A 23927-nucleotide genomic window follows, 5' to 3' on the forward strand; every position below is an offset into this window, starting at 1 on the left:
ACTAAAGGCAAATCATTTTTTTTTAAATTTTGGATACAGTAAGGAAGGATTATAACCTCTTGACAGTTTTTGTTTTCCATCTGTGTCCCATTGGAGAGATTTCCCTTCACTTCTTGGCCCATACCCAGAGTGGCCTGGGGGGTAGAGGCAGAAGGCGAATCTGGCATGTCTTTGGTAGCTTGCTGCCTACACCTAGAAGAGGCAGCCAGCTGTAGATGACCAATATGGCAGTGCAGGGTCCAGTGTATGCCACGCAAACAGCAGATTGAAGTGGGACAACGCTGGATTAGCTGTGTGTGTATGTGTTTTGAAGAGAACACAGCATTAGAGGTAAGAGAGGTAAGAAAACATGAAGGGTTGAGCGTTGAGTACATCTTTAAGAATTATAACCTAAAGACAGTGCCATCTTAAGAGCATTATAGGCCCCCGGGCAATGCAGTGCACTCGGGCCCCGCTTACACAATCACCCATGAGAATAAAAATGCAAATTATTGATAAGGCGATATTTATTGGTACAGCAGTGCCAGGCTAATGACAGCTCCCAAGTTCGGCGGCTGGATCCGGTGAACACGCACACGGACTGGAGTCAGACTTGACTGTCCTGTGTGTGCCTGTTCCCGTGGAGGCAGAAAGGCATTCCTGCAGTTGTGGCCTCCCCCTCCACGGCCCAAGTGGGTTGACAGTAGCACAGGGCCGACAGGTGCTTGCCACCTGCTAAGTTTGCCAGTGGGATGCACACGGGAATCAGGACTAATGCTTGGCTGGGGCTGGGTCACTGGGCAGGTAGGGCCCCCCATGCAAGTGGGGCCCCCAGGAAGCTGCCCGGTGTGCCCATTCGGTAAGATGGCCCTGCCTAAAAAATATATATAAAGTCAATACTTTGTTTGACACATCCCTCCTCATTCTTGATGTTAATGACAGCACAGTGACATACTGGTTAGCACTTCTGCCTTGCAGGACTAGGGTTCTTCCTACGACTCCTGACCAGGACACTACCCGCATGAAGTATGCATGTTCTCGCTGTCCCTTTGTGGGTTTTCCTCCGTGTACATTCAACTCTAGTTCATGCTTGGAATAGACTTTCAGCAGAGTTAGTGAGTCAGTCAACATTAGGTGGATTCAGACATACGTGGGACAAACATACAGTAGATAGTCTCAGACAAAAAAGTAAAAAAAAAAAAGATAAATAGTAAAATAAAATGGGACAGACTCGATTGACCACTTGGGCTTTCTTCTGCCGTCTCTCTTCTATGTTTCTCTGTTTTTCACCATGCTCCAAGGACATTCTAGCAGATTAAATGAGGTTCAAATGAGTCCCCACAAGATGGCTGCCTCACCTCCTAAGTCCCCAGGGAGAAAAGCGCTATTTATACTGTGCCTTGAAAAAGTATTCATAGTCATACCCCCTGAGATTTTCCACATTTTGTCATGTTACAACCAAAAACTTAGATTTATTTTTGGGATTTTATGTGATAGGTCAACACAAAGTGGAACATAATTGTGAATTGGAAGGAAAATGATAAATGGTTTTCAACATTGTTTACAAATAAATATATGAAAAGTGTGGCGTACATTTGTATTCAGCACCCTTTACTCTGATACCCCTAACTAAAATCCAGTGGAACCAATTGCCTTTAGAAGTCACCTAATTAGTAAATAGAGTCCATCTGTGTGTAATTTAATCTCAGTATAAATCCAGCTGTTCTGTGAAGCCCTCAGAGATTTGTTAGAGAACCTTAGTGAACAAACAGCATCATAAAGGCCAAGTAACACACCAGATAGGTCAGGGATAAAGTTGTGGAGAAGTTTAAAGCAGGGATAGGTTATAAAAAAATATCCCAAGCTTTGAACATCTAATAGAGCACTGTTCAATCCATCATCCGAAAATGGAAAGAGTATGGCACAACTGCAAACCTACAAAAACATGGCCATCCACCTAAACTGATGGCCAGGGCAAGGAGAGCATTAATGGGAGAAGCAGCCAAGAGGCCCATGGTAACTCTGGAGGAGCTGCAGAGATCCACAGCTGGCGGGAGAATCTGTCCACAGGATAACTATTAGTCGTGCACTCCACAAATCTTGCCTTTATGGAAGAGTGGCAAGAAGAAAGATGTTGTTGAAACAAAGCCATAAGAAGTCCTGTTTGCAGTTTGTGAGAAGCCATGTGGGGGACACAGCAAATGTGGAAGAGGGAGCTCTAGTCAGATGAGACCAAAATTGAACTTTTTGGCCTAAAAGCAAAACGCTATGTGTGGCGGAAAACTAACACTGCACATCACCCTGAACACATCCTGAATCCCCACCGTGAAACATGGTGGTGGCAACATCATGTTGTGGGGAAGGATGCTTTTCATCAGCAGGAACAGGGAAGCTGGTCAGAGTTGACGGGAAGATGGATGGAGTCAAAATACAGGGCAATCATAGAAGAAAACCTGGTAGAGTCTGCAAAATACTTGAGACTGGGGTGGAGGTTCACCTTCCAGCAGGACAATGACCCTAAACATGCAGCCAGAGCTACAATGGAATGGTTTAGATCAAAGCATATTCATGTGTTAGAATGGCACAGTCAAAGTCCAGACCTAAATCCATTTGGGAATCTGTAGCAAGACTTGAAAATTGCTGTTCACAGACGCTCTCCATCCAATCTGACAGAGCTTGAGCTATTTTGCAAAGAAGAATGGGCAAAAATGTCACTCTCTAGATGTGCAAAGCTGGTAGAGACATCCCCAAAAAGACTTACAGCTGTAATTGCAGCGAAAGGTGGTTCTACAAAGTATTGACTCTGGGGGGCTGAATACAAATGCACATAACACTTTTCACAAATTTATTTGTAAAAAATGTTGTACATAATACATTTACATTTTTGATTGTAACATGCCAAAATGTGGAAAATTTCAAGGGGCATGAATACTTTTTCAAGGCAATGTATATACAAATAAAATAAAATGCTGTATTTTACAGTTTCTTACTGGAAGAGGAAGAAGTTAATCTTCACCTTTTGCAGTAAAAAACAATTTTCTCTTACTTCCCGTTGTGTTACCAGTGAGACACAGTCTGGAAAAAAATGACAATAGTTCTAACCATTCCCTACTTTAACCAACAGCAGAAAGAAAAAGGTTTTAGATATAGTTTACGTATAAAGAAAATATTTTATGTGCATAAGCCTGAAAGTGTTTGTTGTTGTGGTGGCTTCTTTTCATGCAGCAAGACTGTGCTAGCAGTTCTGATGAGCACTAGTAAATTGAGTTGATAGGCCCACAATAGAATAGCGCCCGTTCTGTTTCTGCAGTAACAAAGAACTAAAGAAAAAGAATACAGAGGCAGACAGCCTTGAAGATTCAGTAATTTTTACCTCCTCCAATGTAGTTAAACTATGCTGCAATCTGCAAAAGTTTTTCGTATTAATCCAGGCTTTAGATAGCCTCAACAGTATGTACATTGCTTATCAAAATAAATGGAGACATTAAAGTAACAATGGAATACAAGACAAGAAGGTTAGGAGGGCCCTGTTCATGAGAACTTACAATCTAATGGGAGGGGCAAGTGATATAAAAGGTAATAATTGTGGGGGATGAGCTGATGGAGACGGAAAATGTTTTTAGGTGGAGACGGGATAGGCTTCAATGAAGAGAAAAGTTTTCAGCGATCACCTAAAAGTGGACAGAGTAGGAGATAGCGGTACAGATTGGGGTAGAAGGTTTCAGAGGATGGGAGAGGCTTTGGAGAAGTCCTGGATGCGAGCATAGGAGGAGCTGATGAGAGGGCCTGGAGAGCAGGAGGTCTTGTTAGAGGCGAAGAGAATGGTTTGGGTGATATTTTGGTTATGTAGCATGGGGCTGAGTTGTGGATAGATTTGTATGTGGTTATTAGGTTTGGATTTTGAACTGTTTTGTTGGGTTAATGGAAGCCAGTGGAAGGATTGACAGGAAGGAGGGCAGACACTGAGTGGTTGGTAAGGTGGATGAATATGGCAGCTGCATTCATGATAGACTTAAGGGGGATAGCCTATGTAAAGTTGGACCATTGAGGAGAGCGATACGGTCTCTTTTATCTAAAACTTTGATATCAGTTAAAGCCCATATGAACTTCCTTTTTTATAACTATGATGCAGTTAGGATCCATAAGCAGTAATAGATGTGGGCATCTTTTTTTTAATATTCAATGTACTATTGTTCTGCAGCTAGAGACAACATGTGATATGCTGGCAGTCACTGGAGCTCTGGACTGCTGCTCAAAACAGAGCATAGTGGTCTGACACACCCCTTGCAAAGTGATCCAATTAACAATGTTGCTCAGGGAGAGTGAGTGCGCTTAGAGTGGCTGTAAACCTGTGAAATGGAGCGAGCATATCCCTCTATATCAGGGGTACTCAAATGTAAACTTGAAAGGTCCACTTACAAATTTTCCATTCAGTCCGAGGTCCGGAAAAGTGACCGTCAAATTCCAAATACAGAACGCCAACAACAAAAAAAGGCATTCCCCAAAACTTGCCCCCATCCAATGCAGAGCGACCATTGTGCGTGCCCCCATTAATGAAAAGCAACCAGTGTGCATGCCCCCATTAATGCAGAGTGACCATGTGCGTGCCCCCATTAATGCAGAGCGACCATGTGCGTGCCCCCATTAATGCAGAGTGACCATGTGTGTGCCCCCATTAATGCAGAACGACCATGTGTGTGCCCCCATTAATGCAGAGCGTGTCCCCATTAATGCAGAGCGACCATGTGCGTGCCCCCATTAATGCAGAGCGACCATGTGTGTGCCCCCATTAATGCAGAGGGTGTCCCCATTAATGCAGAGCGACCATGTGTGTGCCCCCATTAATGCAGAGCGACCATGTGTGTGCCCCTATTAATGCAGAGCGTGTCCCCATTAATGCAGAGCGACCATGTGCGTGCCCCCATTAATGCAGAGTGACCATGTGCGTGCCCCCATTAATGCAGAGTGACCATGTGCGTGCCCCCATTAATGCAGAGCAACCGTGTGTGTGCCCCCATTAATGCAGAGTGACCAGTGTGTGTGCCCCAAATAATGCAGAGTGACCAGTGTGTGTGCCCTCAATAATGCAGAGTGACCAGTGTGTGTACCCCCAATAATGCAGAGTGACCAGTGTGTGTGCCCTCAATAATGCAGAGTGACCAGTGTGTGTGCCCCCAATAATGCAGTGACCAGTGTGTGTGCCCCCAATAATGCAGTGACCAGTGTTTGTGCCCCCAATAATGCAGAGTGACCAGTGTGCGTGCCCCCAATAATGCAGAGTGACCAGTGTGCGTGCCCCCAATAATGCAGAGTGACCAGTGTTTGTGCCCCCAATAATGCAGAGTGACCAGTGTTTGTGCCCCCAATAATGCAGAGTGACCAGTGTTTGTGCCCCCAATAATGCAGAGTGACCAGTGTTTGTGCCCCCAATAATGCAGAGTGACCAGTGTGCGTGCCCCCAATAATGCAGAGTGACCAGTGTGCGTGCCCCCAATAATGCAGAGTGAAAAGTGTTTGTGCCCCCAATAATGCAGTGACCAGTGTGCGTGCCCCCAATAATGCAGAGTGACCAGTGTGCGTGCCCCCAATAATGCAGTGACCAGTGTTTGTGCCCCCAATAATGCAGTGACCAGTGTGCGTGCCCCCATTAATCTGGACCGCCGAGGTCTGCTTCCTTCTGTCATCAGCGGGGGGGGGGGTTAGAATTGAGAGGATCGGAGTGGCTGTGTTTAGCGCTGCATGATTACAAAAAGCCGAGTACAAGTTCTTCTTACCCGACGGAGAGGATGTCCTACAAAGTCCCGCCTCCTGGACACTGGCTCCTATGATAGACGTCACCAGTGTTCTGTCTATCATAGGTAACAGCCGGCCCAGGAGGCGGGACTTTGTAGGACATCCTCTCCGCCGCAGAAGAACTTGTACTCGGCTTTTTGTAATCATGCAGCGCTAAACACAGCCAGTCCGATCCTCCCGATCCTCTCCATTCTGTCCCCCGCTGAGACAGAAGGAAGCAGACCGCTTCGGCGGTCCAGATTTTAATCCGTGTGGGTCCGGAGGCGGCCCGGAGTCCGCCTATTGAGGACCCCGGCTCTATATTATGTACCAGCCTCAATGCAAAGTACTCAGTGTTGTTCCTATCTGCTCTGTGTAAACACCACAGGATCCCAGGGAGATGGCCCCACCTCTCCATCCAGCCCACAGTAGGTGATTGACATCCTCAGCTGTGTATGTTTCCCTATGAGACTAGAGGGGTGTGTGTCCTTTCCCCCCACTCCAGTCTCAGATTACACTCAGCTCTCCTATCTGTGTTTTGCAGTGTGTAACATCAGATCCCTGCCCCTTGCCTTCCGGAGCTCAGAGATGGCCTAAGTCAATTTTTCAATTCTGTCTGACATTTACAATACTAACATTCGTTTTGCTGGTGTTTTCAATGCTGGTGTTTTCAATAAAGCCCTACTCCAGATATTAGCAACACAGCCTCCTGCCTATGTCCCAACTAACTGATGCTGTAAACCCCCCCCTCCAAAAAAAAAACCTATCCAAATGCCTGAGTGATGTGGACACCTATTGGTGGAGGTGACACTTCCTCATGGGCTCAAGAGGCCAGAGAACTCACAAAGGCAGTAAGGAGACCAGTGCCCAAGAAGATGATGAGCCGGAAAAAATGTCTGGACCCCAGGGCACAAAGTAAGCTTTGCTCATAGAGGAAACTTTGACTTTGATCCACATGGCAGGAGGGCTTAGGAAGAGGTGTTTGAATTCAGTCAAGATTGAAGAGTTAGATAAATGAAGCGCAATGCATTGTTAAAATTAATTTTTTTTGCCTGGAGTTGGGCTTAATTGGCTTTGGTAGAAGACTGCCAAAAAAATAAATATTTTAAATATATTAAAAAAAAAAATTAAATTCCTTGTCTTCCAATCCTGAAGAGAACTATACCTTATCTATTACAATCAGTGCAAGGTTTTCGAGAAGCTTACAAACAGGAAGAATTGTGGGTAAAACGTATGTTTGGTAGCATCTTTATTATATGGTATGCATTGAACATCTGTGCTAATAAAATCATTTTAATACGCTTGACGGACGAATGTGTCAGTCATGGCTAGACTGAGTCCAACAAAATGAATATGAAAATGATATACAGTATGTGAAGAAGCTGCTGACCTGCCATTCTTTGAAGCTGCTTGTAAGTCTACAGACAGTACATTGCTTGTTTTCTTCATTTCAGTGTATGCCACATAAGGGCCATGGATTTGTTCTCGGAGCCTACGAGTGCACTTGCAAGCCTGGATTTTATCATCCTGACATCTTTTCAGTGAATGGCTTTCAAAGTAAGTGCCTTTTGGTTGAGCAGGAAGAAAAAAAAAGAGTGACATTAATAATGCACGACTCCTTTTTATCCTTGTCAGGGTTATACAGTAAATTCCCAGTGGTCTACAACTTTATAATTATATAATCACTTAAAGTGGAACCCTAGTCAGGGAAACATTTATCAGTAAGCTTATGTAACATAACATATGTAGGTTTTTACCTGTTTGTATTGCCTTGCAAATCTTAAATGTGTTTATACAGTATATATAGGGATGCATCAAAACCACTTTTTTTAAGTACGAGTAGCAATACTTTTTTTTTTGTGTTTGCCGATACCAATAACTGATACCGGCCGGCAACTGTTTTGTTTACACTTCAGCTGTCAGCAGGGGAACCCCATTGAAAGCTGAATGAGTGATCGGTTGTTAAGGACGCGGTGGCCCCGCTCTTTAACCACTTAGGCTCTCACGCCAGTTCACACATTATGGACCAGAGCAATTTTTACATTTCTGCTATGGACCTGTTTATTATGCTGTAACTTTGTCATTACTGAAGATAACAAAGTAATACATATATTCATTTTTGAAAGATATACACAGCTTCCTTTTCTTAAATATTGTCTTGCAACAATATTTTTTCCACAATCCTTAGACAATGAAGTATAACTAAATATAAAAAAAATAAAAAAACACACTTTTTTTTTGAGCAGGGTTAGTTTAAGTTAGTTTAAAAATAAATAGTGTTACTGCACATTGTATTCTGTAATTTGTCCTGTTTAAAATGACACTAAAATTATGATTATGGTACAAAGCATTGAAAAGTTATTTACAAATGAAATACATTGTTTTTCTTCAATTTTGCATTTTTTTTTCATGTGAAACGTGTAAATATATGTTAAAGGTGTGGAAATATTAACAAACAAAGCAAAAGAAAGAAAAACAAAAAAAAAAGTTTTCATTATTAATAGTTTATAAAATAAAAATGTAAAAAAAAAAAAAAATTGGGGAGGGGGAATAGGGAGTTATTTAGAGAAAATGTAGGCTTAATAAGGGGTTGAACAGAGGAACATGTATTTAAAAAAAATATATATTTTTTTTCTTGACAGGTTGCTTTTATTCTGCAGATTGAAGTTCATAGCTTTGATCTATATATGAATAAGCAAATAAACAGAAGGATACAAAATGAAACAATGTTTCTTTTATCTTTCTGTTATAGAGCCAGTTCACACTACCGCGAACAGAAAGTCGCCCCATGAAGGAGCGACTTTTTAGCGCGACTTTAAAGAGACTCTGAAGAGACTTAAATGATTACATAGTTACATAGTAGGTGAGGTTGAATAAAGACAATAGTCCATCCAGTTCAACCTGTGTAGGTGTGTGTGGCCATAATCATCTTGCATACCCCTGAATGTTCTGATCCTTGAGATGTACGTCTAAGAGTCTTTTGAAAGCCACCATACTTCCTGCAGAAACCACCTCTTGTGGTAGAGAATTCCACAATCTTGTGGCTCTAACAGTAAAGCGTTACTCTTTGTAGCCTCTTTGCCTGAGGTTAAAACGCTTCTCCCCCAAACGCATTGTATGCCCTCTAGTCCTCATGCAGTCCTTCCGACTGAATAGCTTTTTTTCTATGCTGAGATCACCATTGAGATATTTATAAATTGCTTTCATGTCCCCTCTCAGGTGTCTCTTCTCCAGGGAGAATAAATCAAGCGATTGCAGACGCTCTTCATAAGCGTGGGGAATGCCTGGGTAATCTTTTTCTTCTTCCTGGAAAGTCTGATCACAGTCGCTTGAAAATAGATAAGGATCCGACTTAGAGGCGACTCCCATTAAAGTCTATGTGCAAAAGTCGGATAGAGGTTGCCTTGAAGTGGTACAGGAACCTTTTCTGAAGTTGGAGCTACTTCAGTAGTGCTTATTAAGTTGGCTCTCATTCATTTACATTCAATTTGTAATGACAAGCAACTTGGGGCGACTTGAGGTCACACAAGTCGCGTCCCAAGTCGGAGTAGTGTGAACCGGGTCTTAGTGGCTGAACAATATTGTTGATAAACATTGTCAGTCTTCTTTTTTTTTTTTTTTATATCTGCTGTGGGTTTCTTTTGTTTATACTTCAGCTGTCAGCAGGGGAAAGCTGAACGAGTCATTGGTTGTTATGGAAGCAGTGGCCCCGCTCCTTAACAACCAGTAATGGCCGCCTTTTTTTTTCCTTTGGCGGGTTTTTTTTTTTTTTTTTTTAAATTTCAGCTGTCAGTGGGGGAATTTCACTGACAGCTGAAAAAAATTGAGCCTGAAGGTGTCGATTTCAGGTATCGGAGCATTTGCACGAGTACTGATACTTGTGCAAATACTTAGTATCGACACTGATACTGGTATTGGTATCCCTAGTATATATCTATACATATATATATATATATATATATATATATATATATATATATATATATTTTATGCTATATGAATGGGAACATATAACAAATATAAAGTGGTTGTTATCCCAATATGGCAACACTAGTTTAAATATACTTCAAAGTAAAACCCTAGTCAGGGAAAGAATTACCAGTAACCTTGTATAATATTAGGCTACCAGAACATTATTTTATTTTTGCATAGTTATCCCAGAAGTATCTGTTCTGAATTTTAAAAATAAATCCCCAGCAACTGCAATCAGCGCTATGTGGGAGGGTTCCCTGGATTTAATTGTACGGTATACGGTGGATAGCTGCGTTAATATGAATGTTATTACAAGCAGAAAACCTTTACCTTTTCTGTTGTACATTCAGTAGTAATACAGATCAAAGTTATACCTTAGAAATTAGCAAGTTTATAATTATAGCTTAAAGCGGTATTATTCCCAAAACTAAGATTGTATTATGTTGCAGTTTACCAATCCTAGATGTGGTTGCTGCATTTGTTTTCTTTTCTTTGGCTTTTTCCCCTCGGATTTCACCTGGTGATCTGGCCAGTAATGGAGGAATGAGCGCAGGAGGCGCAGCAGACAGTCTGGGTGGAAGGTAGTGTTAAATGTATTAGCAGATTTAGAATCACTAACAAACTGGAGCCAAACGCCAGCTCACACTTTATAATCAGTTACAGCAAACCGCTTTTTTTCCTTTTGGGATAAAAGTTTTGCATGAATAAAAGCTGATCATTGTAATCACCCCTGCCAGCGGTAAGTACTTTGTATCATGCTTATAAACTGATACATTCTGCTGGAGAGCTTAAGCTTGTGAAAAACAACAGACCTACTGAGATGAAAATAGAATAAAGAATGAATATAAAACGGAAACTAATGCAGCCATCACATCTAAGAATTGGTAAGCTGCGATATAATAAATGTTTGCTTTTGGATTTAATACCACTTCAAAGGAAAGCTACAGTTGGAGAATACTTTTTTTAAATATAATTTAGCAATAATACAGCATCCAGTTATTCAGTATTTTTGCTATGCAAATATAGACACCTAAAGTGGTGTTAAACCCAAAAAACAATGGCTCCTGAAGCTGTGCACAGCGCTCGATAAAAATCAGGCTCAGGTAAGTATAAGGTGTGTGTGTGTGTGGGGGGGGGGGGGGTATGAAGGTAAACACCTTGAGCCTTTATAACCACTTTAAAGTGATTGTAAAGTCTCGTTATTTTTTAAATACCAAGCATGTTATACTTACCTCCTCTGTGCAGTTGGTTTTGCACAGAGCAGCCCGGATCCTCCTCTTCTCGGGTCCCTCTTTGGTGCTCCTGGCCCCTCCCTCCTGTTGAGTGCCCCCACAGCAGGCAGCTTGCTATGGGGGCACCCGATCCAAGTAACAGCTCCCTGTGTCCATTCAGACATACTGCTGTGACCGGTCCACCCCCTCTCACTTCCGATTGGCTGAATGATTTTGATTGACAGCAGTGGGAGCCAATCGCTCCGTGCTGCTCTCTCAGCCAACGAGGAGGGGAGTCTCAGGCAGCTTAGACACTCCTGCAACATCGCTGGGTAAAGAAGGGTTTAGGTAAATATTAGGAGACTTCTGCACACAGAAGTTTTTTTTATCCCAATGCATAGAATGCATTAAGATTTTAAAAAAAAAACCTTCTGCTTTTACAATCCCTTTAAGTCTGTTATTTTTAAACTTCCTTAAACAGACCAAGCTGTCCAGACAAAGTAGCCTTTAGGAGGTCGAGACAAACCATTTATGAATGACAGGGGTGCTTACAATGGTCAGCTTTTATTTATTTATATAAAACCGTTATCCAAAAAGGAAAAAAAAAAAGGTTTGCTTAAGGCCTGTACACACGTACCGATTGTCAGCCGTAAATATTCGGCCAACGTCCAATCGGCCGATTGTCGGCTTGTTAGTATGATGCTTCCGACAACCGACTGCGACTTTTCGGCCGAACAAAATCTGGTGTGCAGGCTTTAAAATTTTTGTTGGCCAACAAAGAACGGCCGATTGTTCTTCAGTCAGTACAGATTTCGGCCGACAAAAATGTGATGATCAAGACTGGGCATGCTCAGAGAAGAAAAAACACACGAAAAGTAGACCAGAACATGACATCACTTCTGCAGTTGGTTGTTGTTGGCCGACAAAATTCGTGTGCAGTCTTGAGCACTTTTCAACCAACAAAACAGCACCGGACAAAAGACGGGAGATCGTTCGGCCGACAATCGGTACGTGTGTACGGGGCTTTAGAAAGTGTTGGAGTTTGGCTTCAATTCCATCAAGTCCATCTAAATCTGCCAGTACATCTAGCACTCTCCTCTCCCCAGACTGACAAAGCTGCTGTCCAAAGGTGTCTGCTATACTACTTCATCCAGAATGCATAAATGGATTGGAATTTGGCTGGTCCCTGCTTCCGCTTAAAAATATGTAATCAATCAATCAATCAATCAAATTCTGATATGGTCCTGTTTGAAAATCTTGATTGGCCGCAGCCGCTGATCAGTGTATTCTGACAGCAGAAATTCCCGGCTGTCAGAATTCTTTAGCACGGCAGGGAGGATTCCTCTATCCATCTTGATTGTGTGGATGGGGGAATTTGTTTGTCTTTTTTCGATCAGTCCACTCATTTAATGGCCAACCTAAGACAGGAAGTATATTACCAGTTGAAATAAAAGGAAAAAAAATGCTTAAAAAGAGAAAACTAATGCAGTCACCACATCTAAGGATTGGTAATTGCAATATATTACATTCCTCTCCATCCTGCTGGTTTCAGTAGGGGCTGAGTTTCACAATAATACATCCCCTAGCAGCTTATCGGGGCAGATCAACCTGCATACATGCACAGTGCGTCCTCTCAAGCTTTGCTTAGTAGAGGCTGCTTCAGGCAGTTCAAACTCCATGCATGCGCAGTGTGCACAACTACAGAAGGAGACTGCGCACTGCACCTGCTTTGAGTTTGAATGGCCCAGAGCAGCTGTTACTAAGCTAAGCTGGAGCTGGGAGAGGGCGCACTGTGCATGTGTTCAGTTTGAACGGCCCGGAACAGCAACACGGGGGAGCATAATTGTGAAGTTCAGCCTGTCCTGCAGAAAAGCAGGGTGGAAGGGTATGAGGGCCAACATTTTTTCTGGCGGGGACCCCCAACAGCTGCATTTGTACTGGGATGACCTTCACCATTTCCAAGAGGAGGAGCTGTGGTATGTACTATTTATTTGATATAAAATGACATAGAGGTACTTTCTGAACGTCTTCCTGATAGGTGAACTTACACCTTAAAGTGATATTAATCCAAAATCCTAAAATGTAATATTTCTCTATCGTCCATCGACAGACGCAGCCTTAACTCCATGAGCTGAGTAGGTTATGCTGCCACCTGCAGGAGTAGTCTAGGTAGTACATTAGTACAAAACATTTAACGTACACGCCCACGGGGCTGTCCCATCAGGCATAACTCCCCCTGCCACAGCCCGGCACATCAGTTTGTTTCTGCCTAGAGAAGGAATAGGACCTAGGTTTCCTGCTGGGACTCCGGTCTCAGTTTTTTTTATTTTTTTCAGAATATTTTCTTTTTATTTCTCCTTACTCACTTGCTAGCTAGTGTTCAGGGAAGAATTTTCCTGGTGATCTACAAGCAACGATGCCGGCTGGGGCTTCACACTGGATAATCTAGATCCTTATGGTCTCCCCAGTCTGGCCTACAAGCATGAGCAGGTTATAGTCCCAACCTAGGCCTAGCCACTATGGTGCCCCCTTTCCGGATGGGGACGAGCCTGCGAGCGGATGCCTCGCCGCGACGCAACGACCTGGAACGCCCTGAGTCGCAGCGTACCCCTCGACTGACAGCACCCCCACTTTGAGTGGGAGGCAGTCTGCCCGGAGTGAGGCCACCTGGTCCATGGTTTGGTGAGTAAATGTGCCCCCCTTGCTCCTGCTGGCCTTGGGGGATGTGGGCCTTCTCCTGGGGATAATGGGATTTGTGCCTCCCAAGAGCCTTGGCCTGCCGGGTGCCCGGTCTGTGTGTCCTTTCCTGTCCCTGTGGTGGCTGTGCGTCTGGAGCGCCTGGAGCCCTGGAGTGGGGTGACATGGTACCTTGGGCTTGCTGGTCCCTGTTGTGGTTCCTGAGGCCTTCGTGTGTCTTTCCCTTGCCGCATTGTTTGCCGTGGGCGCCGCCATCTTAAGTGTGGGCAATGTGAATTTTTCCCCATAGACTTGTATAAGGGCAGCCATTTTCTCTGTAGCTTCCTATTGATATGTATGGGCATCTATCTCTGTGTAGCCCTTGTGCTATGCTGAGCAGCGTGACCTTCCTCAGGCATCATTACTTCCTGTGCTTTTGTTTCCTGCTGCTAGCAGAGGTCACTTCCTGTCTTTCTCCCCATGCTGCTGGAAGAATCTTGAGGACAGTTTGTCTGAGATGGTACAGTACTTGGGGTCCCTGCGGGCATATTCCTGCTCATTCTGGTATCAGTTTAGTTTAAAGGGGTTACCTGCAGACTGCTGTGATCGGTGGTGGGTACCCCGATTGGTGCTCTTAAAGCGACAGTACTGTTTTTTTGCAAATTGCAATATGGAGTCCCAAACTGTGAAATCACCCTCAGAACCACTCTGTGCGACTCCTGGACAGTCCGGATCACAGTCGCTGGCCACGATTTCAGCAGCCCTGAAAAGCCTGGCAACTAAAGTTGATTTAGTCATGAAAAAGGTTGATGGCTGAAAACGGCCGCTGCCTTCTCCATCTATGCCCTGGACGCTCATCTACCTGAGGGGTCATTGTCCTCGCAGTCAGATGGTGAAGAGGACCTGTCTTCTTCAGCTGCAGCATGGGAACGTGCATTAGTGAAAGCCCTGATTATTTCAGTACGGGATACTTTAAAATTGGCTCATGAGCCCACGCCGGCAGGGATGCGGGTGTTTTTTGGCGCTCAGAAGTCTCCAAAAGCTGACAGGGTTTTCCCTTGTCCCGACACTTTTCACGATATTGTGAATGACCAATGGCGGCGCGTTAAGCATGTGTTAGTGGTGCCAAAACGCTTTAAACGCCAGTACCCTTTTGCTGAAAAGATCTCCAACCGTTGGACGGTGCCACCTAAGGTGGACCATCCTGTGTCCAGATTAAACAAATCTACCCTTGTGCCTGTGGAGGATTCCCCTATTTTTACAGGTCCAGTGGACAGGCGGGTGGAATTCCTTTCCCGCCATCTTCACGTGTTGGCGGGTTCCATTTTGAAACTGGTGTTTGTGTCTGTTTTAGTCTTACATACGGTGATGGAATGGATTACGGGTTTGCGGGAGTCTTTTGGACCCAGAGACTGTTCTTCCGGAACAGCTGGAACTGTTGGATCAGGTGATCCAGGCTCTGATGTTCCTCTGTGATGCGGCTGCCCTGAGGGCCAGGGTTTCGCATGTGGGCATTGTTTTAAGACACATGGTTTGGTTGAAGAGCTGGTCGGCTGACCAAGCTTCTTAAAAAGTCCTCTTTTTGGAAAAAATAAAAAAGTCCTAGCTGATCTCCCCTTTCTGGGAGAACTGTTGTTTGGCAACTCATTGGATGAGTTAATCAAGGACCTGACTGGCAGGAAGAATACTCTTAGTCAAATCTTCACCTGTCTCCGGGGGGGTTTGATGGATCTGCAGGAGGCTGTGCGAGATCTCCTGGCTCAAGGGGTGATTGTGCCGGTTCTTCCGCAGGAACGCTCTCAAGATTTCTATTCAAACCTGTTCACGCTGCCCAGAAAGGAGGGCAAAGTGTGTCCAATCCTGGACCTCAAGGCTCTGAACTGCTTTGTGCAGGTGCAGAAGTTTTGAATTTAGAGTCCATTTGGTCGGTGGTGGCATCTTTGAAGCAGGGGGATTTTCTGGCTTCCATCGAAATGAAAGATGCGTATCTCCACGTCCCCATATTCGAGGGTCACTGGCGATTCCTCCGCTTTGCGGTGGCAGAGAAGCACTTTCAATTTGAGGCATTACCCTTTGGTCTCGCCTCGGCCCCCAGAGTTTTTACTAAGGTCCTAGCTCTTGTGCTGGCCTTGTTACATCGACGAGGTATCTCCATTGTTAGATATCTGGACGAGCTCTTGTTGTGAGCAGTCTTCCATTCGGAGCTGCTGGACACTGTCTCCATCACCATTCAGACTCTTCAGGAATTCGGGTGGACGACCAGTTTCCACAAATCTGCCCTGAAACTGTCCGTGTGGGTCGCTTATGTGGGGCTGCTCCTCGACTCACACGAGACATTTGCAGAAAGAGATTGGACCTGAAGATTCGGTTGAGCCATCTCATGAAGTCGGCTCCCTTTTGGTGGCTCAAGTCACCTGTCCTGTGCCAAGGCAAGTCCTTCCTGCCGGTGTTTTGGACGGTGGTCACCACGGATGCCAGCCTGTCAGGCTGGGGTGGAGTGCTGGGGAAGCTCTGTGCCCATGGAACTTGGACGATGGAAGAGTCTTCCTTGCTGAATAATATTCTGGAGCTGAGAGCGATCAAGCTCTGCCTGCTTCACTGGAGACGGCTATGCAGCTCTCCGGTTTGGGTTCAGTCGGACAATGCCACAACCATGGCTTACATCAATCAAGGGGGCATCAGGAGTGGCCTGGCGGCCAAGGAGGTTGCCAAGATTCTGGTGTGGGCGAAACACAATGTTCTAGCTCTCTCTGCAGTTGTAATGTTCTGGTACCTTTGGGTACCCTAATTACTCTTTCATAAGTGTATGCGCCCCACCATTCTCTTTTGGTAAGGTGCGCATACACCTTTAAGAGTGATGCTGTCATCACTGAGCGCCGGACTGATGGCTATTTAGATCGCCGGCTCTCACTCACATGTGTTCGTTCAAACTGCTTTGTGCCTTGATGCTAACCTGTCTTGAAGCTCTCATGCTTGCAAGCTTACCTCGCTGTCGGAACCATGCTGCGCTGATCCCTGTATCCCGCTACCGGATCATCCGCTCTTGCCGAACCTCTCCTCTGCTACATTGCTATTAGTGATAAGTACCCCGTAGGGGAAACCTCTATAACTTTCATACTAAAGCTTACACTATCTAGCTCTGCATACTAAGGACTATTACTACATCTGCATTATCTAAGATTGCTAGCTCTTGAGCCTACTACCAACTGTTCTTGCACTGGGTTGATCTCTCTTGTATGTCCACCTGCTACTCTGTCATCTGCTACCATACATGATTGCTAAACCTATCTGCATCTCATCTGCTACTATCTTACTTTCAAGAACATTTCCTTTCAAGTGTCTGTCATCTACCATCTCTACCCAACCTGTCTCTTCAGCCTATCATCACTGTGTTACTATATACATAAGCCACTCTAGGAAACATCTTATTGAGTGTGTGTATTTACTTGCTGAATTGAGATCCTCCACACATGATGAGTCATTGAGAGTTGGGAATGGTGTCTCAGCGTTTCTCTACATGACTACTGAAGTGGAATATTTCTGCAGCTGAAAATCCACATCATACATAAAACGCAGGAGCGTTACAGATTGAACGAACCACAAATGGATTCAGCAGAAATAACCACTCAGATGACACAATTAAAACAGCAAGTACCTGCGTTAATACACGCACTTGCTGAATTAAAAGAAGACAATCAGGCTCTGTCGCAGCAGGTAATTAGACTGACACAACTTACCACTGCTCAGTCCCCTGAACCCAAAATAAATCCTCCTTTGGTATTTACAGGCGATCGCAAAACATTTTGCGAATTTAAAAAATGCATGTGAGTTACTTTTCTTGCTAAAACCCTGTGCCTACCTTACTGATCACATTAAGGTTTGTACTATTATTTCTTACCTAACAGGCGATCCTCGGGCCTGGGCAGACTCTCTTTTTGAGAAAAGCGACCAGCTTCTCAACTCCTATGCCTTGTTCCTAGCAGAACTCACTAGCCTATATGATGATCCCAATAGGCAGAGTACTGCCGATCTTCAATTAAGATCCTTGAAACAAGGTGGGAGACCTGTAGAAGACTTTGTCGCAGAATTCAAGAGATGGACCCTTGATTCAGAATGGAATGATGCAGCTCTGAAATCCCAATTTAGGCTTGGCCTATCAGAGGCCATTAAGGACGAGCTCGCCCGAGCGGATCTGCCAAAAACCCTGGATGCATTGATACAACTCAGTATCACCATAGATAGAAGACTACGAGAAAGAAAGGCTGAGAAAATGGGAATGCCATTATCCAGTTCTTCTCGGATTTCGGCCGTTGACCCCGTTCCTATGGAGGTAGGAACCATACGCCCACCTCTATCAACTATGGAAAGAGCCAGAAGACGATCTGGTAATCTCTGCTTGTACTGTGCATCCCCGGATCACAAGATAAACGTCTGTCCCCTAGTCTACAAAAAGAAGGGTGAGTGTTCACATGTCCTCCTAGGGGGATTGACAACTTCAATCACTAACCCTTACCTTTCTGTTTGCTTAACATTACAGTGGGACCAGAACAGGATTACTACTAAGGCCATGATTGACACAGGATCTTGTGGAAATTATATTGACATACGTTTTGCTGCTTTAAATAAAGTTCCTATTATTTCTAAACTTAAACCTGTCTCAGTGAGTCTTATTAACGGTGTTCCTTTATCCTCTGGTCCAATCACTGATCAGACACAGGCACTCCTAGTCACTACTAACGGGTCTCATATGGAGACCACTACCTTCGATCTAATACCTTCACCCCACTTTCCCATTGTTTTGGGACTTCCCTGGTTGCACACACATCAACCAACCATAGATTGGAAGGAACGGACCCTGACCTTCCTCTCTTGCTATTGCGAGGGTACGTGTAACCTCCCGTCTTTCGGGAAGATCCTGTCTGTGGTGACAGATGAGATTGCACCACTATGTTATCAGGATCTCTCTGAGGTTTTTCTTGAGAAAAAAATGCTCAAGCACTACCTCCCCATCGAGACTATGATTGTAGCATTGATCTACTCCCAAATAGCAAATTGCCGTTCGGTCATGTTTATCCTCTTTCACAGGATGAACTTTCCCATCTCAAAGACTATTTGGATGAGAATTTGGAAAAAGGTTTTATTAGACCTTCCACTTCTTCCACAGCAGCAGGACTCTTTTTTGTCCGCAATAAGGACTTAAGTCTCAGGCCTATCATCGACTATAGGCAATTGAATGCTATTACAATAAAAGATCGCTATCCTCTACCGCTTATCCCTGAGCTCATTGAGCAGGTGCGTGGAGCTACCTATTTTTCAAAATTGGACCTGAAAGGAGCATACAATCTCATTCGAATCCGTGATGGACACGAGTGGAAGACTGCATTCAGAACCAGATACGGATTGTTCGAATATCTTGTAATGCCATTCGGGCTATGCAACGCCCCTGCAGTTTTTCAACGATTTATAAACGATATTTTCAGAGACTTACTAGATGTCTGTGTTGTGGTATATCTGGACGATATACTTATATATTCACGATCCCTGTCTGAACACATAAGACATGTAAGACTAGTATTATCGAGATTGCTTGCACACAACCTTTATGTGAAACTGAAAAAATGCTTGTTTCATAAAGAAGAGGTACTGTTCCTAGGCTACATCATATCCAAAACAGGAATCGAGATGGACATGAGTAAGATATCCTGTATTCAGGATTGGCCTACACCAACCACACGCAAGGCGCTACAGCGATTCCTTGGATTTTCGAATTTCTACAGGAAGTTCATTAGAAACTTCTCTGCCATTGTGAGACCCCTCGCACAGCTCACTAGCATTAAAAAACCATTCAAATGGTCAGATGAAGCAAATAAAGCTTTTCACCTGTTAAAGACAAGGTTTACTTCTGCTCCCATACTACGCCATCCAGACCCATCCCTCCAATACATTCTGGAAGTAGATGCGTCAAACATGGCAGTAGGAGCAATACTCTCCCAACGACCAACTCACACTTCACCACTTCATCCAGTCGCCTTTTTTTCTAAATCCCTAAGCAGTCCAGAGATAAATTACCCCGTGGGTGAAAAGGAACTGCTTGCTATAAAATTGGCTCTGGAGAATTGGCGACATCTACTCGAAGGCACCCAATTACCAATACTTATATACACGGACCATAAAAATCTCCAATATCTTCAGACTAACAAAACTCTCTCGCACCGACAGGTACGATGGTCACTATTCTTTCTAAGGTTTAACTTCCTAGTGACCTACACACCTGCAGATAAGAACAAAAAGGCGGATGCACTATCACGACTAACTGAAGAAAACTACTTCGAAATCCCTTCCGTTCCTATAATACCTCACAAACGCATTATTGGAGTTGTCCGTTCCTTGAAGGAAGAGGTTTTGCATGGTATAAGTTTGGATTCACCCCCACCACAACTAAATACTGATGCAGAAGGCTTCCTCTACTACAACGACAAACTTTACATACCACCTACCATACGCACCAAGATCTTGGAATTATCGCATGATGTGCCTATGGCAGGACATATGGGTATGACAAAGACTCTTAATCTGATTACCAGGCAATTCTGGTGGCCTGACATGAAAACATCTATACAAAAATTCGTCTCTTCATGCAATGTCTGTGCCAGGTCCAAAATTGACACTACGAGACCATCCGGTCTACTATGCAGTCTACCAATACCCCAAACTCCATGGGAAGTTGTGTCCTTGGACTTTATAGTGGAATTGCCTCCTTCCAAAGGATTTAATACCATCTTAGTGTCAGTGGACCATCTGACAAAAATGGCACATTTCATTGCTATTCGCAGACTACCTTCGTCCAAACAAACGGCAGAACTCCTGATGAAACATGTCTTTAAGTTACATGGTATCCCAAAAACTCTTCTGTCTGACCGTGGATCACAATTTATTTCCAAGTTCTGGCAAGAACTATGTCACATACTACGGATCGAGCGGAAGCTCACTTCTCCTTACCATCCGCAGACCAACGGACAGACTGAAAGAGTCAACCAATGCATCGAGCAATATTTACGTTGTTACACTTCTTACCAACAGGATGATTGGGTGGATCTTCTCCCTCTGGCAGAATTTGCCTACAACAACGCAACCCACAGTACGACCAAGCAGAGTCCATTCTACTTGAACTATGGGTTTCATCCCTCTATTCTTCCACCACGCATCCTTCCTCTAAATAACCCAGTAGCTTCAGACTATCTTACCCAAATAAAGGACTCTCTGGGTTTGCTTAATACTACTATTGCACACGCTCATAGTCAACAAAAGAAGTACAATGATCTTCGCAGAAGACCTTCTCCTCAGTACGCTATCGGGGACCTCGTTTGGCTCTCAACAAAAAATTTAAGACTGAAAATCCCTAGCAAAAAGCTTGGACCTTTGTTCTTGGGACCTTTCCCAATCAAGAAACTTATTGGAAAAGCTGCAGTACAGCTTACATTGCCAATAGACCTCAAAATACATCCCATTTTCCATGTGTCGCTACTGAAGCCCCATGTTCCTGACCAAGGAATAAGGCCTACGATCCCACCTCCTCCTCCTGTACAAGTTGAAGGTGGAGAAGAATATGAGATAAAAGAGATTCTGGATTCTCGTATCCACAGAGGAAGACTTCAGTACTTGGTTCGATGGAAGAACTATGGGCCCCAAGACGACACCTGGCTAAACACCTCTGACATACATGCCTCTAGATTAATCCGCAATTTTCATGCGAAGTACCCAGACAAACCAGCTCCAGAGGCCTTCAGGAGCCGGCCTTAAGGGGGGGGGGGGGTACTGTAATGTTCTGGTAAGGAACGGCAATGGCAGCGGGTGGCTTTTTTTCCACCTTCTGGGTGTAATGTTCTGGTACCTTTGGGTACCCTAATTACTCTTTCATAAGTGTATGCGCCCCACCATTTACTTTTGGAAAGGTGCGCATACACCTTTAAGACTGATGCTGTCATCACTGAGCGCCGGACTGATGGCTATTTAGATCGCCGGCTCTCACTCACATGTGTTCCTTCAAACTGCGTTGTGCCTTGATGCTAACCTGTCTTGAAGCTCTCATGCTTGCAAGCTTACCTCGCTGTCGGAACCACGCTGCGCTGATCCCTGTATCCCGCTACCGGATCATCCGCTCTTGCCGAACCTCTCCTCTGCTACATTGCTATTAGTGATAAGTACCCCGTAGGGGAAACCTCTATAACTTTCATACTAAAGCTTACACTATCTAGCTCTGCATACTAAGGACTATTACTACATCTGCATTATCTAAGATTGCTAGCTCTTGAGCCTACTACCACCTGTTCTTGCACTGGGTTGATCTCTCTTGTATGTCCACCTGCTACTCTGTCATCTGCTACCATACATGATTGCTAAACCTATCTGCATCTCATCTGCTACTATCTTACTTTCAAGAACATTTCCTTTGAGAGTCATTGAGAGTTGGGAATGGTGTCTCAGCGTTTCTCTACATGACTACTGAAGTGGAATATTTCTGCAGCTGAAAATCCACATCATACATAAAACGCAGGAGCGTTACAGCAGTCCACATTCCGGGTGTGGAGAATTGGCAGGTGGATTACCTGAGTCGTCAGGTGCTGGATCAAGGGGAATAGTCCCTTCATCCGGAGGTGTTTCGTCTCCTGTGTGCCCGGTGAGGGACTCCGGAGGTGGATCTGTTTGCGTCTTGTCTCAACAGGAAAGCTCAGAGGTTTGTGGCCAGGTCTTGGGATCCTCTGGCCGACGCCACAGATTCTCTGGTGGCTCCTTGGAGTCAGTAGAGCCATATCTATGCCTTCCCTCCGCTTGTTCTCCTGCTGAGGTTTCTTCGCCGGGTGGCGATGGAAGGCATTCCGTTGGCACCAGACTGGCCTCGGCGGTCCTGGTACGCAGAACTGGTAAAAATGGTCGTAGATCCTCCATGGCGCCATCCTCTGCAGGAAGATCTACTATCTCAAGGACCAATCTTCCACCCTGTTTTACGGTTGCTGGCTTTAAACGATTGGCTGTAGAAAGAAAGGTGTTGAGGGATAGAGGTTTCTCTTATTCAGTGATTCCTACCCTTTTGAAGGCCAGGAAGTCCACATCCAGGAAGATCTATCATCGTACGTGGAAATCGTACATTTCATGGTGTGAATCGCTGCAGCTGCACCCTCGCTTGTTCTCTATAGCTAGGGTTTTGGCCTTTTTGCAAAAAGGGGTTGAGCAGTGCCTGGCGTTGGGCACTATCAAGGGCCAAGTGTCAGCCTTGGCTATTTACTTCCAACGTCCGTTGGCTGCTAATATTTTCATTCACACTTTCATTCAAGGGTTGCGTCATCTGGCTCCTCTGCGGAGATCCCCGTTACCGCCGTGGGATCTTAATGTGGTTTTCTCTGTTCTTCAAAAGCCTCCTTTTGAGAATATTAGAGATATTTCTCTGCTTCCTTTGTCGCAGAAGGTTGCCTTCCTAGTGGCTATCACTTCTGCCCGCAGAGTCTCTGAGTTGGCGGCACTGTCCTGTCATTCACCTTATTTGGTCCACAGGGATATTGTGGTCCTCTGACCTAATCCGTACTTTCTTCCTAAGGTGGTGTCAGATTTTCATCTGAATGAAGACATTGTTTTGCCTTCCTTATGTCCTAAGCCTAAACATCACAAAGAAGTTGCCTTGCACTCTCTGGATGTGGTTCGGGCGATAAGGGTTTATCTGACAGTTACGGAGTCCTTCAGGAAGTCGGACTCTCTCTTTGTCCTTCTGGACGGTCCTCGCAAAGACTTTGCTGCTTCCGCTGCTATTATTTTGAGATGGATCAGACAGACGGTTGTTCAGGCTTATTCAATCAAGGGTCAGGTTCCTCCTTTCCCTGTGGAGGCGCATTCTACTAGAGCGCTGAGTGCCTCTTGGGCTGTTCACCATCAGGCCTCTGTTGTACAAGTTTGTAAGGCAGCGACTTGGTCTTCTATGCACTCCTTTACAAAATTTTTCAAGGTGGATTTGTTGGCGTCTTCGGATGCCTGTTTTGGCCGCAAGGTTTTGCAGGCTGCTGTTTCATAAGATAATGTTTTTTTGTTATTCTCTTAGGGGTCTTTTGCCTGGATGAGCTCCTGTTGTTTGGTTGAGCTCCATGTTGATCGGTTGGCTAGGTTTAGCCTCTTGGAGTTGACGTTACTGTCTGGTTGCATTTTTCCCTCCCCTCATGCCTATACTGCTTTGGGACGTCCCACTCAGCACATGGAGATGAGGCTGCATCTGTCGATGAACGATAGAGAAAATACGATTTTTGTAAGACCTTACCGTAAAATCTTTTTCTC

At 44.6% G+C, this 23927-nt stretch overlaps 1 protein-coding gene across 1 annotated transcript in view; it reads left to right on the forward strand.

Annotated features, from left to right (window-relative positions):
• Positions 1 to 23927, forward strand: part of GPR158 (G protein-coupled receptor 158) — a 379140-nt gene that overhangs the window by 184968 nt on the left and 170245 nt on the right. The window contains exon 3 of the mRNA XM_082258122.1: positions 7206 to 7308. Coding sequence (XP_082114248.1) covers positions 7206 to 7308 — 103 coding nt within the window. The remainder of the gene's footprint in view (positions 1 to 7205; positions 7309 to 23927) is intronic.

This window comes from Pelophylax lessonae (assembly GCF_965119305.1).
Source record: "Pelophylax lessonae genome assembly, chromosome: 5".
NCBI lineage: Eukaryota > Metazoa > Chordata > Amphibia > Anura > Ranidae > Pelophylax > Pelophylax lessonae.